Source organism: Penaeus monodon, chromosome 12 (genome assembly GCF_015228065.2).
Source record: "Penaeus monodon isolate SGIC_2016 chromosome 12, NSTDA_Pmon_1, whole genome shotgun sequence".
Lineage (NCBI taxonomy): Eukaryota > Metazoa > Arthropoda > Malacostraca > Decapoda > Penaeidae > Penaeus > Penaeus monodon.
In genome coordinates, this window is record NC_051397.1 from 8,950,782 (window position 1) to 8,966,591 (window position 15,810).

The 15,810-nt window shown below is 40.4% G+C and overlaps 1 protein-coding gene and 1 pseudogene across 1 annotated transcript; one reads left to right on the forward strand and one right to left on the reverse strand.

The window, feature by feature from the left end:
* Window positions 1-15,810, forward strand: part of LOC119579611 — a 60,770-nt pseudogene that overhangs the window by 43,753 nt on the left and 1,207 nt on the right.
* LOC119579254 lies at window positions 3,048-5,237 on the reverse strand. The gene is made up of 2 exons (XM_037926994.1): window positions 5,010-5,237; window positions 3,048-4,241 (listed from the first exon to the last, which is right to left on the reverse strand). The coding sequence occupies exons 1-2, from the start codon at window positions 5,067-5,069 to the stop codon at window positions 3,051-3,053; spliced, it is 1,251 nt and encodes a 416-aa protein (XP_037782922.1). The 5' UTR covers window positions 5,070-5,237; the 3' UTR covers window positions 3,048-3,050.

Consider the following 15,810-nt stretch of genomic DNA (forward strand, 5'->3'; position numbering starts at 1 on the left):
CTCTTAGTAACAGATACATTTCCAGAAACCACAAATTTTACTCTTCCTCACAAAGATTCACAGATCATGCATTGCCTTAAACAAGACACAGAACACGGAAATGTTCATAAATACTGAAACATAATTTCTTCATCTTTATTGTGGTAATGGATAATAAGACAAATTAGGATTTGCTACAATAATGGCAGGTGCCAACAGGTACTCGATTATATACCTATATACCTTCAGTGCAGGAACCAGCTGGTAATATAAGCTTTGTAAAACCATACATAAATTCTTATACATCTAGTTAAATGCACAGTGGAAATGGGTCGTTGCAGTTTATCATTATCTATTTCATCAAATTAAATATCATGGTATGCAGCATTACATTTGCAAAATTGCAGCAAGTTTCGCACAAGTGACAAAATATAAATCCTCTTTGAAATTGTGGTCAAACAGTTTCATTTACTGCTCACAAAATATTTGAATTCAAGAAAAAAGGTACATATAAAAGACTGGTCTAAACGTTATACCAAATACTGTCGGATCTCAGGTATCTTTTTTCACGTCTTTACAGAATGTTTTCTTGTGTTTTAATCTAGCCTTACATTCCCAGATGGTATGCCTCTGAAATTAATAAACCTAGACCTAGCTGGAATGCTGAGCAATAAAAACTAAGTGTAGATGGGATGGCAGCGTATAATGTTTCAAGTGTACATATATCTTATATCATATAAGTTAGAGATGGCTAGGAACTCAGAAACAGACCTTTACATTGTTTTAAAAATTGAATCAGACTCCTCCCTTGCGATCTGTTATTTCTCGGTTGAACACACACACACATATTTTTTTTTTTTTCTACAATAAATTTGATTATCCTCTTTATTGTTAGTTGCTGAAAACTGAGGATGGTAGAGAAATTATTTTTCTTTAAAATCAATAGCACTCCAGAAATAAGATTAATACATTTTAGACATAATCACCTACCTGCCGAAGTCAAGGCTGACACCATTTTCAGATGCAAATGACCTTATGCCATATCTTTCTAGTTTTCTGTTCCCGTTTATAGAAATATTTAAAATCTATAAGGATTATATTGTTTCATTAGCGACAACTGCTGACTCAAACCAGGAATTATCGCCATCTTGGCCAAGCCTAGGCACATTGTCTAGGGAACTCGCGGAGCACTGATCCAGTCTATGATCAGCCTAGAAGGGTGAAAAGTGCTATTTTACAGTTCTAATTCTAAAACCACTAAAAACACTCAGAAACCACCCTGGATGCAACATGCCCATGGGAGAGCTATTGTAATGTAACCTAGACGAGAAGTTAAATGCCTTGAGATAGTTTTCCTGAGAACTTTACATTTCCTTTAAATAGGATTTATCAGATATTCACATAATGTAGAGTTAGCGTAAACCTCTATATCTTAGTCACCTTTTCTCTACTGAATTTTTACAACAAAGCAAAAAAATTATAACTGCCCTTGAGCATTTGACAACCCACATTCCTTCTACCAATATGTAATCCCTTTACAGTATCATGTCAGAAGTACTAATGCTGTATGTAGTTCAGTTTATGTACTCATTTCTATCACCATACAGAAAAAAACAGGTCTCATTAATAGCTGTGAACACAGTATGAATATATGTAAGCCTATACTACACAATCCTTGTACAGTGACCAATAATATTCTTAGCTATGGAAGGCGTGCTTCTGAGCAAATAAGTAGGGTGAAAATAGTTCATGGGACTTCTAAATATTTGGGAAGTGTTGCCACTTGGCAGGAATATTCATTTATAAGAGAACGAGGACTGTGAGGAAGTCAAACATGTATACTGTTATGATTTGAGAAAGGAAAGGCGTGTGGATCAAAACACGAACTAACAAGAGTGATTCCCTTCATGACATCGTTTGCGACTGCCGTGATCTCTACACTTAGTTTTTATTTAAACATTCCAGTTAGGTCTGGGCTTCAGACCTAACTGGCATACCATCTAGGAATCTGAGTCTAAATTAAAACATAAAACATTCTGTAGTTACCAAGTGATAATAGATGCATGAGATCCAACAGTATACTGTATAAAGTTTAGACCAGTATTTTATATTTTGTCCCTTGTGCTAAACTGCAACAGCCAATTTGCACTGTGCATTGAAATTTAACTAGATGTATAATTTGTTTAGCTTTACAAAGTATATATCACCGGCTGGTTCCTGCAGTGAAGGTATATAATCAAGTACTTGTTGGCACCTGCCATTATTGTAGCAGATCTTAATTTGTCTTATTCATTACAACAATAAAGAGGAAGAAACTATATGACCATTTCAGTGTTTTGTGTCTTGTTTGAAGCAATATAGGTATGATCCGTGTGAGAAAATAGGTAAAATGTTGTGGGATTTTAATATATAAGAAGCAGCATCACTGGTTCGAGGCCTAATTTGGCCACCAATGACACCTGCTTTATCAGTAATATATGGAAATGTAATGCTAGGTACGATCTCACAGCATTCTACTTGACTTTATAATACTCAAGCTACGCATTATCTGACACGAGCCAAGAAGAATCTCGTCCATATTTGTATTTATGTTTGTAATATTTTTTTAGAGTTCATCTCACTAGTTAGACATCATACTTGGAGACAGAATTTCACTCGTAAACAGTGGTATAATCATTTGAAGGTAAATTACTTTAACATATTTATTCTTGATTTACGGTACATGTAGTTATGATATTCTAAGTAAAGCTAAAGAAACTTCTATACTTCAAAGAAATAAGCAGCTTTACCATAATCACTATAAAAAATGTATTTTGTTAATGTGATCTTAAACTCATTGAACTAACATTGGGATGCAGTGCAATTTCATGTAATCCTTTCACTTTTGTAGAACATGCATCACTTACAGATTACCAGATACATAAAAAGGAACAAATATACACTAAATAATATTTCGTATGAAATAGTTTAATACTATGACATTCTGATTCATTTTTGTTTTTATTTACAATCACATTTGTCGTGGAAAAGTAACAAGAATCTATAAATGATCAGTTATACAGGTTTTTTTCTTAGCAGTCCTTCACATGAAGAGGAAGTCCTTGGAAAGGAGCAAAGAGACGGTCAGAAAGAATGTAACCGTAGGTAGGGGCACCTGTGCTGTATGTTATTACATGGGATGGGGCATGCACAGCCAACACTGGAGGAACAGGCAGTACGCCACGGGACACAGATGCGCGGCGAGCAGCCTCTTCGGCAGCTCTGAATGTGGCCATGAACTGTTCTTTGGCAGCTCTGACCTCAGGGGTATCAGAAACAGGTGATGGGGCTGCACAAGCAGCACAGGTATCCAGAGCACTTGAGCCTGACAATGTGTACATGGTTGTCTCAATTTTTGGAACTCGGGCAGCAGCGCGATTCCAAGCAGCCATGAATTCAGCTGTAGCTCTCTGCACCTCATCAGTTGGTTGCACTGACTGTGGTCCTGATACTGTCAGCTTAATGGCTGATGCTCGCTGAGCAGCATCATGCCATGCAGTCATGAATTCTGCTGTAGCTCTCTTAACCTCCTCAGTCTGTTGGACTTGTGGAATGGTTGACACTGCCTGTTCAACAACAGGTGCTCTTCTAGCAGCTGCATTGTATGCTGCCATGAACTCTTGTGTTGCCTTCTTGACAGCATCTGTTGCATCAACCGGTGTAGGAGTTTGACCAGATTTCAGGAGAGATGACTGAATCTGTGTAGCCTTCTGGGCAGCAGCATTCCATGCAGCCATGAATTCAGCTGTTGCTCTCTGAACTTCAAGGGTGGGTTGTACAGGCTGGGGAACACCATAAGTATGCACAGCAGAGGTGGGTCCAGAGTAGGTAAAAGAATGGGAAGGAGCCTGAGGACGGGAACCAGCACCCATGATGATATTGACATCAGGAGCAGCTGCAGCAGCTGCAGCAGCAGCATTCCATGCCTTCATGAACTCAGCAGTTGCTTGTTCCACTGATGGGGTGAAGCGAAGAGCAGAACCAGAAGGATGAGCAGGAGCAGCAGCTGGTACAGTACCGGCTACTTGGTAAACAGTAGTCTGAATGGCTCCTACTCTAGCTGCAGCCTTATTCCAAGCATCCATGAATTCAGCTGTGGCTCTCTTAACTTCCTCAGTAGCCTCTACCTGTTTTGGTACAGCAGAATAAGGATCAGCAGTCACACTCACTGCTTGTCTGATAGCAGATGCTCTCCGTGCAGCAGATTCCCAAGCAGCCATGAACTCAGCAGTAGCTGTAATTTTTTGGGGGGTGAGGTACAAGTACATAGCATGCTGTACAGTAGTTGCTCGGCGTGCAGCTTCATTCCATGCAGCCATGAATTCAGCTGTAGCCTTTTGTACTTCCCTGGTAGCCTGAACCTGTTGAGGAACTTCAATTGTGTAATGACCAGGAGTTCCAGACTTAACTAAGACAGATTGAATCTTAGTTGCTCGTGCAGCAGCCTTATTCCATGCAGCCATGAATTCTGCAGTAGCTCTCTGAACTTCAGCAGTAGGTTGAACTGGCTGAGGAGCTCCATATGAAGGTACAGCAGGAGCAGCTGGAGTGAAAAAGGAAGGAGCAGATGGGGTACCAACAGAGTGTGCTTGGTATACAACAGTCTGAGCAGGAGTCCGAGGAAGAGAGCTAGCACCCATGATGATATTGACATCAGGAGCAGCTGCAGCAGCTGCAGCAGCAGCATTCCATGCCTTCATGAACTCAGCAGTAGCCTGTTCAACAGCAGGGGTGAAACGGGGAGCAAATCCAGAAGGTTGAGCAGGAGCAGCAGCTGGTACAGTACCGGCTACTTGATAAACAGTAGTCTGAATGGTTCCTACTCTAGCTGCAGCCTTATTCCAAGCATCCATGAATTCAGCTGTGGCTCTCTTAACTTCCTCAGTAGCCTCTACCTGTTTTGGTACACCGGAATAAGGATCAGCAGTCACACTCACTGCTTGTCTGATAGCAGATGCTCTCCGTGCAGCAGATTCCCAAGCAGCCATGAACTCAGCAGTAGCTTTTCGCACTTCTTCAGTTGGCTGGACTGGCTGAGGTACAGAATACATAGCATGCTGAACAGTAGTTGCTCAACGTGCAGCTTCATTCCATGCAGCCATGAATTCAGCTGTAGCCTTTTGTACTTCCCTGGTAGCCTGAACCTGTTGAGGAACTTGAATGGTGTAATGACCAGGAGTTCCAGACTTAACTAGGACTGACTGAATCTTGGTTGCTCATGCAGCAGCCTTATTCCATGCAGCCATGAATTCTGCAGTAGCTCTCTGAACTTCAGCAGTAGGTTGAACTGGCTGAGGAGCTCCATATGAAGGTACAGCAGGAGCAGCTGGAGTGAAAGAGGAAGGAGCAGATGGGGTACCAACAGAGTGTGCTTGGTATACAACAGTCTGAGCAGGAGTCCGAGGAAGAGAGCTAGCACCCATGATGATATTGACATCAGGAGCAGCTGCAGCAGCTGCAGCAGCAGCATTCCATGCCTTCATGAACTCAGCAGTTGCTTGTTCCACTGAGGGGGTAAAGCGAGGAGCTGAACCAGAAGCTTGAGCAGGAGCAGCAGCTGGCACAGTACCTGCTACTTGGTAAACAGTAGTCTGAATGGCTCCTACTCTAGCTGCAGCCTTATTCCAAGCATCCATGAATTCAGCTGTGGCTCTCTTAACTTCCTCAGTAGCCTCTACCTGTTTTGGTACAGCAGAGTAAGGATCAGCAGTCACACTCACTGCTTGTCTGATAGCAGATGCTCTCTGTGCAGCAGATTCCCAAGCAGCCATGAATTCAGCAGTAGATCGTCGAAACTTCTTCAGTTGGCTGGACTGGCTGAGGTACAGAATACATAGCATGCTGAACAGTAGTTGCTCGACGTGCAGCTTCATTCCATGCAGCCATGAATTCAGCTGTAGCCTTTTGTACTTCCCTGGTAGCCTGAACCTGTTGAGGAACTTGAATGGTGTAATGACCAGGAGTTCCAGACTTTACTAAGACTGACTGAATCTTGGTTGCTCGTGCAGCAGCCTTATTCCATGCAGCCATGAATTCTGCAGTAGCTCTCTGAACTTCAGCAGTAGTTGACTGGCTGAGGAGCTCCACGTGAAGGTACAGAAGGAGCAGCTGGAGTGTAAGAAGGAGCAGAATAGGTACCAACAGACTGAGCAGGGCTTTGGGGACGTGAGCTAGCACCCATGATGAATTATGACATCAGGAGCAGCTGCAGCAGCAGCAGCAAACAGCATTCCATGCCTTCATGAACTCAGCAGTAGCTTGTTCAACTGATGAACTAAACTGGGGTGTAGATCCAGCTGGTTGAGAAGGAGCAGCAGCAGGAGTTGTTCCTGAGAGCTGGTACATAGTGGTTTGAATAGATGGCACTCTTGCTGCAGCCTTATTCCAAGCTTCCATGAATTCAGCTGTAGCCCTTTTCACCTCTTCAGTAGCTTCTACCGGCTTAGGTGCAGAGGAATAAGGATCAGCAGAAACAGTGATTGCTTGCTGAATAGTTGAAACTCGCTGAGCAGCAGCCCTCCATGCAGCCATGAACTCCTCAGTAGCTTTCTTAACTTCTTCAGTTTGCTGAACTGGTTGTGAAGAGAGTAGACTGCATGCTGGACAGTTGCTGCACGTGTAGCAGCTTGATTCCATGCTGCCAAGAACTGTGCACAGGCTGTGTGGACTTGTGCAGGATTTTGAACATATCCTGATGGTGTCAATAGAGTCGATGTAATGGTATTTGCTCGAGCGGCAGCAGCATTCCAGGCAGCCATGAAAGCTGCAGTAGCTTGTTGGACTTCAGGAGTTGGTGCAACTGAGCCAGCACCAACTGCATAGGTTGCCTGGTACTGGAGTGGAAAAGGGCCCCATAAGTCTGGCCGACAGTTCCACATGCACGACACAATTGTCTGGTACTGGTGAGCCCACGGCTACTACCGCCAGCGCTGCTACCACCTGAAATGAAACAAAAGATATGTGAGAAAATACGGTAATAAATGCCTATGCTGTTATAGATACATGCCTGGGTATGTTGCTTTTATATATACATCCTTTACATATACATGTGTATAGATATACAAATATATATGCATAAATATATGTGAGTGATATCATTATTTATGTTCTAATATACACATATCAATGAGAAAAAATAAGGCTCACACATGCATACGCATGCGTGTGCATAATGATGTGTATATACATGAATATATGTATTTGTATGCGTCTATATGTGTTTGCATTTACAGATACAAATACGTAATACATGTGTGTGAGCACGCAGGCAGATATCCCACAAATATACTGTAGATGAATATATATATATATATATACTTTATATGTACATCTTTATGTGCATATGTAAATGTACATATATATATTTATATTCATATATATGTATATGTACCTATACAGTATATATACACATAAGTATATATACATATGTATATACATAAAACGTATATATACAAATGTATATACGTGTCTGTGTTACATGCATATCAAAAACCATGTGAAAAGTTCGCACACATATATGTATATATTATATATATATACATATACACACATATATTTATTCATTTACATATCTAAAGTATAGAAAGTAAGTCTTAAAAATTAATTTTCTGTTATCACACGAACACTGCACTTTCACGTTCACTGCATAGAACTACTTTTTTTCCATAAATGAAAGATATTAAAAGAAAATCATTTTCAGTGAGCGGATGCCACTGTCGAGAGCCTCACCAGACACTTCATGTCTAGCTGCTTGCGTGTGCTGTGCCGGTCATTGCTGCTGCCATCGGGAGTCGCTGCTTTTATACCGCGGTGCCCCTCCCACTCGTCCGTGTGCCCAGCGGCAATGCCTGCCCGTTCTCTTCGCCCAGACCCCCCTCGCTCCTCCCATACCACGCCCAAACGACGATGCTCCTACGCTAATGTCATTTGACCACTACGTCAACCACTTAAGAATGCATACAAACTTGTGTGTGTATACACTCATATATGTATTTATATATATATAGATATATGTATATGTATATAAAAAGGCATATATACAAATATATGAATATGTATAATATATATGTATATATATTGTTTATATATGTTTATATATGTATATATAATATATATTTATGTATTTATAGTATATGTATATAGTATATATGTGATATATATATATAGATATAAAAATATATATACATATATGTGTTTGTGTGTCTATATATATGTGTATGTGTGTGTGTGTGTGGTGTACGCAGATGTCCATCATATATATATATATAATAATATAACTATATATATATATATATATATATATATATTTATATATATTATGGATATATATGTGGCCATCTGGTACACACACACACATACCACTATATATATATAGAACACCAACATTATGTATATAATATTTTATATTATATAATCATAATAGTATACGTATATATATCATAATATGAGATAATATATTGTATATATACAATAAACATATATACAATAGATATACCCTATATTTATAATATTCATATATTTGTATATATCCTATTATAAAACATTACATGACATATATATATACAATACATATATATGCAATATAACACAAGTTTGATGATTCGTAATTTGATAGTTGTAAATGAATTATCGTTATATATTCTTTGCGTTATGGACATTAAAAACGGCAGGCATTAGTGAACGGACAGTGGGGGCACCGGTATAAAGCAGGACTCAGATAGCACAATGAGCACGCACACCAAGCACTAGACATAATTCTGTGACTCTCGAAGTGGATCCGTCACTGAATACTTAATACTTATTTATGGAGTAGTTCTATATGAATAATATTCTTATACAAATTAATTTTATACTTTCATATTTAGATTGTAACATAAAAATATATGTGTATATATAATATATACATAGTTATATACATATATTGTCGACATTTCACATTTTTTATATAGTTATTACACACACGTATATACATTGTATATATACTTTATGTATATATATTATATATATATGTGTATATATACTTATAGACATATCATATTATGAAAATAATATATATAATGTACATTTACATATGCACATAAAGATTACATATAAAGTATATATATATATATATATTCATCTACAGTATATTTGTGTGGATATCTGCCTGCGTCTCACACACATGTATTACGTATTATATCTGTAAATGCAAACACATATAACGCATACAAATACATATATTCATGTATATACACATCATTATGCACACGCATGCCTTATGCATTGTACCTTATTTTTTCTCATTGATATGTGTATATTAGAACATAAATATGATACACCAATATATTTGTGCTATATATTGTATATCTATACAATGTATATTAAAGGGATGTATATATATAAAAGCAACATACCCAGGCATGTATCTATAACAGCATAGGCCTTATTACCGATTTTCTCACATATCTTTTGTTTCATTTCAGGTGGTAGCAGCGCTGGCGGTATACCGTGGGCTCACCGTACGACAATTGTGTCGTGCCATGTGAACTGTCGCCAGATTATGCGGCCTTTCCACTCCAGTACCAGGCAACCTATGCAGTTGGTGCTGGCTCTTGCACCAACTTTCCCGAGTCCAACAAGCTACTGCAGCTTTATGGCTGCCTGAAATGCTGCTGCCGGCTCGAGCAAATACCATTACATAGACTCTATTGACACCAATCAGGATATGTTAAAATCCTGCAAAAGTCCACACGCCTTGCACAGTTTCTTGGCAGCATGAATCAAGCTGCTACACGTGCAGCAAACTGTCCAGCATGCAGTCTACTCTCTTCCACAACCAGTTCAGCAAACTGAAAGAAGTTAAGAAAGCTATGAGGATTTCATGGCTGCTGGAGGGCTGCTGCTCACGAGTTTTCAACTATTCACATGCAATCACGTTTTCTGCTGATCCTTATTCCTCGCACCTAAGCCGGTAGAAGCTACTACAGGTGAAAAGGGCTACAGCTGAATTCTGGAAGCTGAATAAGGCTGCAGCAAGAGTGCCATCTATTCAAACCACTTTTGTACCAGCTCTCAGGAACAACTCCTGCTGCCCGCTCCTTTTTCAACGCTGGATCTACACCCCAGTTAGTTCATCAGTTGAACAAGCTACTGCTGAGTTCATGAAGGCATGGAATGTGCTGCTGCTGCTGCTGCAGCTGCTCCTGATGTCAATATCATTCATGGGTGCTAGCCTCACGTCCCAAAGCCCTGCTCAGTCTGTTGGACCTATTCTGCTCCTTCTACACTCCAGCTGCTCCTCTGTACCTTCACGTGGGAGGGTCTCAGCCTTCAAACCCACTGCTGAAGTTCAGAGAGCTACTGCAGATTCATGGCTGCATGGAATAAGGCTGCTGCACGAGCAACAAATTTGACAGATATTGATCAGTTTTCAAAGTCCTGAAAGTACAAAGCTGTGAAGCTTGGCGCTGGAATCATGTACACGTGCGCAAAATTAGAGCAAGTTTCCTCCGTTTCAGCTACAGTTGCCTGGAAGTTAGAAAGCTACTAGCGAATTCATGGCTGCATGGAATGAAGCTGCACGTCGAGCAACTACTGTCTACAGCAGTGCATGTATTCTGTCCTAGCCTCCACCAACTGAGAAGCTTGACGATCTACTGCTGAATTCATGGCTTTGGAATAGGCTGCACAAAAGAGCATCTGCTATCAGACAAGCAGTAGTCTGACGCTGCTGATCCTTACTCTGCTTGTACCAAAACTAGGTGAAGCTACTGGAAGTTAAGAAGCCCAGGAATGCTGGATGCTGTGGGTGCAGCTGCAGCTAGAGTCAAGCCATTCAGCTACTGTTCCCAAGTGCCAGGTACTGTTGGCCACTGCTGCTCCTGCTCAAGCTTCTGGTTCAGTCCTCACTTGACCCCCCAGTACAACTACTGCTGAGTTCAAGAGATGCAGGGAAAGCTGCTGCATGTAAGGGTGCTGCAGCTGCACCAGATTCAATATCATCATGTAGCTGGACTCTTCCCGATTCCTGCTCAACATGTTGTATACCAGGAACAAAAGGCTACACTCTGTTTGGCTGCAGAATGCAGCTGCCGTCCACTACTTCAGCCATGCTAGCTCTCTGTACCTCAGCCCTCCAGCCAACCCGACGAAGTTCGAGAGCTACTGCTGAATTCATGGCTGCTTGGGAATCTGCTGCAGAGAGCAATCTGCTATTCAACAAGGTGATGGACTCCTGATCCTTAGTTCCAAAACAGGTTAAGGCTACTGGGAATAAAGGCCACAGCTGAATTCATGGATGCTGGAATAAGGCTGCAGCTAGAGTAGAAGCCATTCAGACTATGTTTTCCAGTTAGCCAGGGACTGTCCAGCTGCTGCCTCTGCTAAGCTTCGGTTCAAGCTCTGCTTCACATCAGTGGAACAAGCTACTCTGGTGTACATGAAGGCATGGAAGTTGGCGCACAGCTGAGCTTCCTGATGCTTATCATGGTGCAGCTCCCGGTATGAGGACTGTTGTATCAAGCACACTCTGGGACCCATCTGCTCTCCTCTTTCACTCCGCTGCTCCTGCTGTACTTCATAGAGCTCTGCCGATTCAAACCTACTGCCCGAGTCATGAGCTGCTCTGAGATTCATTGCTCATGGATAAGGGTGCTGCTAGCACAAGATTCCGTCAGTCTGAGTTAAGTCTGGAACTGCCTTGTCCTTACACCATTCAAGTGTCCTCAACGGTTCAGGCTACTGGTGAAGTACAAAGGCTACAGCTGAATTCATGGCTGCATGGAATAAGGCTGCAGCGAGCAACTACTGTTCACATGCTTTTGTAGTCTGTACCCTGCCATCCTAAACCCAACTTGAAGAAGTCAAAAGGGTACTGCGAATTCATGGCTGCTTGGAATCGCTGACGGAGAGCATACTTTCTACAGACAAGCAGGTGAGCTGTTGGACTGCTGAGCCTTATTCCGGTGTACCAAACAGGTAGAGGCTACTGAGGAAGTTAAGAGAGCCACAGCTGAATTCATGGATGCTTGGAATAAGGCTGCAGCTAGAGTAGGAGCCATTCAGACTACTGTTTACCAAGTAGCCGGTACTGTACCAGCTGCTGCTCCTGCTCAACCTTCTGGATTCAGCTCTTCGCTTCACCCATCTGTTGAACAGAGTACTGCTGAGTTCATGAAGGCATGGAAAAGCTGCTGCTGCAGCTGCTGCAGCTGCTCCTGATGTCAATATCATTATGGGTGCTTAGCTCTCTTCCATTCTTTACTCCTGGCCACCTGCTGTCAACTATGTGTTTCCCCACCTGTACACCCACCTTGAGTTCAGAGGCTACAGCTGAATTCATGGGTGCATGGAATGGAGCTCCCAGAAGAACTACGTACAGTTCAGCATATGCTAAAACTGGCAAATCTCACTCGGTTGAGCAATAAGTGCTGCACGAAGCAACACAAGATTCATGCTGCATAAGCTGGAATCTGGTCTAACGGAAGTTCAACAACAAGTCAACAGATGGAAGTTAAAAGCTACAGCTGATTCATGCTGATGGATGATGCTGCAGCGAGCAATCAGCAAGCTTGACGTATCAGCCAGTCAGCAACTGAGAGTTAGAGAGCTACAGCTGAATTCATGGGTGCTTGGAATCAGGCGCTGCCCAGCCCAAAAAGTTTAGGGCCATGTCAGACTTAGTCTGCTCACCAACAGGTAGGCTACTGTTAGCCCGCATTTATCTGGTGCTGCCTGAGTCAGAGAGCCATTCAGACACTTGTATCATGCCCGACTGTCGCTGCTCGCCCCATCAGTGTGTCACCTGCGGTCAGATCCATGGAAAGTTCCTGCTAGTCTAGGCTGGGCTGCGCTCCTCCGCATGTCGATCAACTATGGTGCTGGTTCCGTTCAGCTCCTTCCCATGTTTACCTACCTGCCCCACCTCGTGTTCATACTTTTTGGTTTTTGCCCCTTCCAAACCCCCCTTGAAGGCTGCAGAGAAACACTGAATCATGGCTGAAGGAATGCTGCTTTTCCCGAAAAGGTAATACACAGAAATTTAGTCATGTATTAAACTATTCAAAAATATTATTTGTGTAATGATGCTTTTTATGAATCTGGTAATCTGTAAGTGATGCATGTTCTACAAAAGTGAAAGGATTACATGAAATTGCACTGCATCCCAATGTTAGTTCAATGAGTTTAAGATCACATTAACAAAATACATTTTTTATAGTGATTATGGTAAAGCTGCTTATTTCTTTGAAGTATAAAAGTTGCTTTAGCTTTACTTAGAATATCATAACTACATGTACCGTAAATCAAGAATAAATATGTTAAAGTAATTTACCTTCAAATGATTATACCACTGTTTACGAGTGAAATTCTGTCTCCAAGTATGATGTCTAACTAGTGAGATGAACTCTAAAAAAATATTACAAACATAAATACAAATATGGACGAGATTCTTCTTGGCTCGTGTCAGATAATGCGTAGCTTGAGTATTATAAAGTCAAGTAGAATGCTGTGAGATCGTACCTAGCATTACATTTCCATATATTACTGATAAAGCAGGTGTCATTGGTGGCCAAATTAGGCCTCGAACCAGTGATGCTGCTTCTTATATATTAAAATCCCACAACATTTTACCTATTTTCTCACACGGATCATACCTATATTGCTTCAAACAAGACACAAAACACTGAAATGGTCATATAGTTTCTTCCTCTTTATTGTTGTAATGAATAAGACAAATTAAGATCTGCTACAATAATGGCAGGTGCCAACAAGTACTTGATTATATACCTTCACTGCAGGAACCAGCCGGTGATATATACTTTGTAAAGCTAAACAAATTATACATCTAGTTAAATTTCAATGCACAGTGCAAATTGGCTGTTGCAGTTTAGCACAAGGGACAAAATATAAAATACTGGTCTAAACTTTATACAGTATACTGTTGGATCTCATGCATCTATTATCACTTGGTAACTACAGAATGTTTTATGTTTTAATTTAGACTCAGATTCCTAGATGGTATGCCAGTTAGGTCTGAAGCCCAGACCTAACTGGAATGTTTAAATAAAAACTAAGTGTAGAGATCACGGCAGTCGCAAACGATGTCATGAAGGGAATCACTCTTGTTAGTTCGTGTTTTGATCCACACGCCTTTCCTTTCTCAAATCATAACAGTATACATGTTTGACTTCCTCACAGTCCTCGTTCTCTTATAAATGAATATTCCTGCCAAGTGGCAACACTTCCCAAATATTTAGAAGTCCCATGAACTATTTTCACCCTACTTATTTGCTCAGAAGCACGCCTTCCATAGCTAAGAATATTATTGGTCACTGTACAAGGATTGTGTAGTATAGGCTTACATATATTCATACTGTGTTCACAGCTATTAATGAGACCTGTTTTTTTCTGTATGGTGATAGGAAATGAGTACATAAACTGAACTACATACAGCATTAGTACTTCTGACATGATACTGTAAAGGGATTACATATTGGTAGAAGGAATGTGGGTTGTCAAATGCTCAAGGGCAGTTATAATTTTTTTGCTTTGTTGTAAAAATACAGTAGAGAAAAGGTGACTAAGATATAGAGGTTTACGCTAACTCTACATTATGTGAATATCTGATAAATCCTATTTAAAGGAAATGTAAAGTTTTCAGGAAAACTATCTCAAGGCATTTAACTTCTCGTCTAGGTTACATTACAATGGCTCTCCCATGGGCATGTTGCATCCAGGGTGGTTTCTGAGTGTTTTTAGTGGTTTTAGAATTAGAACTGTAAAATAGCACTTTTCACCCTTCTAGGCTGATCATAGACTGGATCAGTGCTCCGCGAGTTCCCTAGACAATGTGCCTAGGCTTGGCCAAGATGGCGATAATTCCTGGTTTGAGTCAGCAGTTGTCGCTAATGAAACAATATAATCCTTATAGATTTTAAATATTTCTATAAACGGGAACAGAAAACTAGAAAGATATGGCATAAAGTCATTTGCATCTGAAAATGGTGTCAGCCTTGACTTCGGCAGGTAGGTGATCATGTCTAAAATGTATTAATCTTATTTCTGGAGTGCTATTGATTTTAAAGAAAAATAATTTCTCTACCATCCTCAGTTTTCAGCAACTAACAATAAAGAGGATAATCAAATTTATTGTAGAAAAAAAAAAATATATATATATATATGTGTGTGTGTGTGTGTGTGTTCAACCGAGAAATAACAGATCGCAAGGGAGGAGTCTGATCCAATTTTTAAAACAATGTAAAGGTCTCTTTCTGAGTTCCTAGCTATCTCTAACTTACATGATAAAATAAGATATATGTACACTTGAAACATTATACGCTGCCATCCCATCTACACTTAGTTTTTATTGCTCAGCATTCCAGCTAGGTCTAGGTTTATTAATTTCAGAGGCATACCATCTGGGAATGTAAGGCTAGATTAAAACACAAGAAAACATTCTGTAAAGATGTGAAAAAAGATACCTGAGATCCGACAGTATTTGGTATAACGTTTAGACCAGTCTTTTATATGTACCTTTTTTCTTGAATTCAAATATTTTGTGAGCAGTAAATGAAACTGTTTGACCACAATTTCAAAGAGGATTTATATTTTGTCACTTGTGCGAAACTTGCTGCAATTTTGCAAATGTAATGCTGCATACCATGATATTTAATTTGATGAAATAGATAATGATAAACTGCAACGGCCTATTTCCACTGTGCATTTAACTAGATGTATAAGAATTTATGTATGGTTTTACAAAGCTTATATTACCAGCTGGTTCCTGCACTGAAGGTATATAGGTATATATAGTTA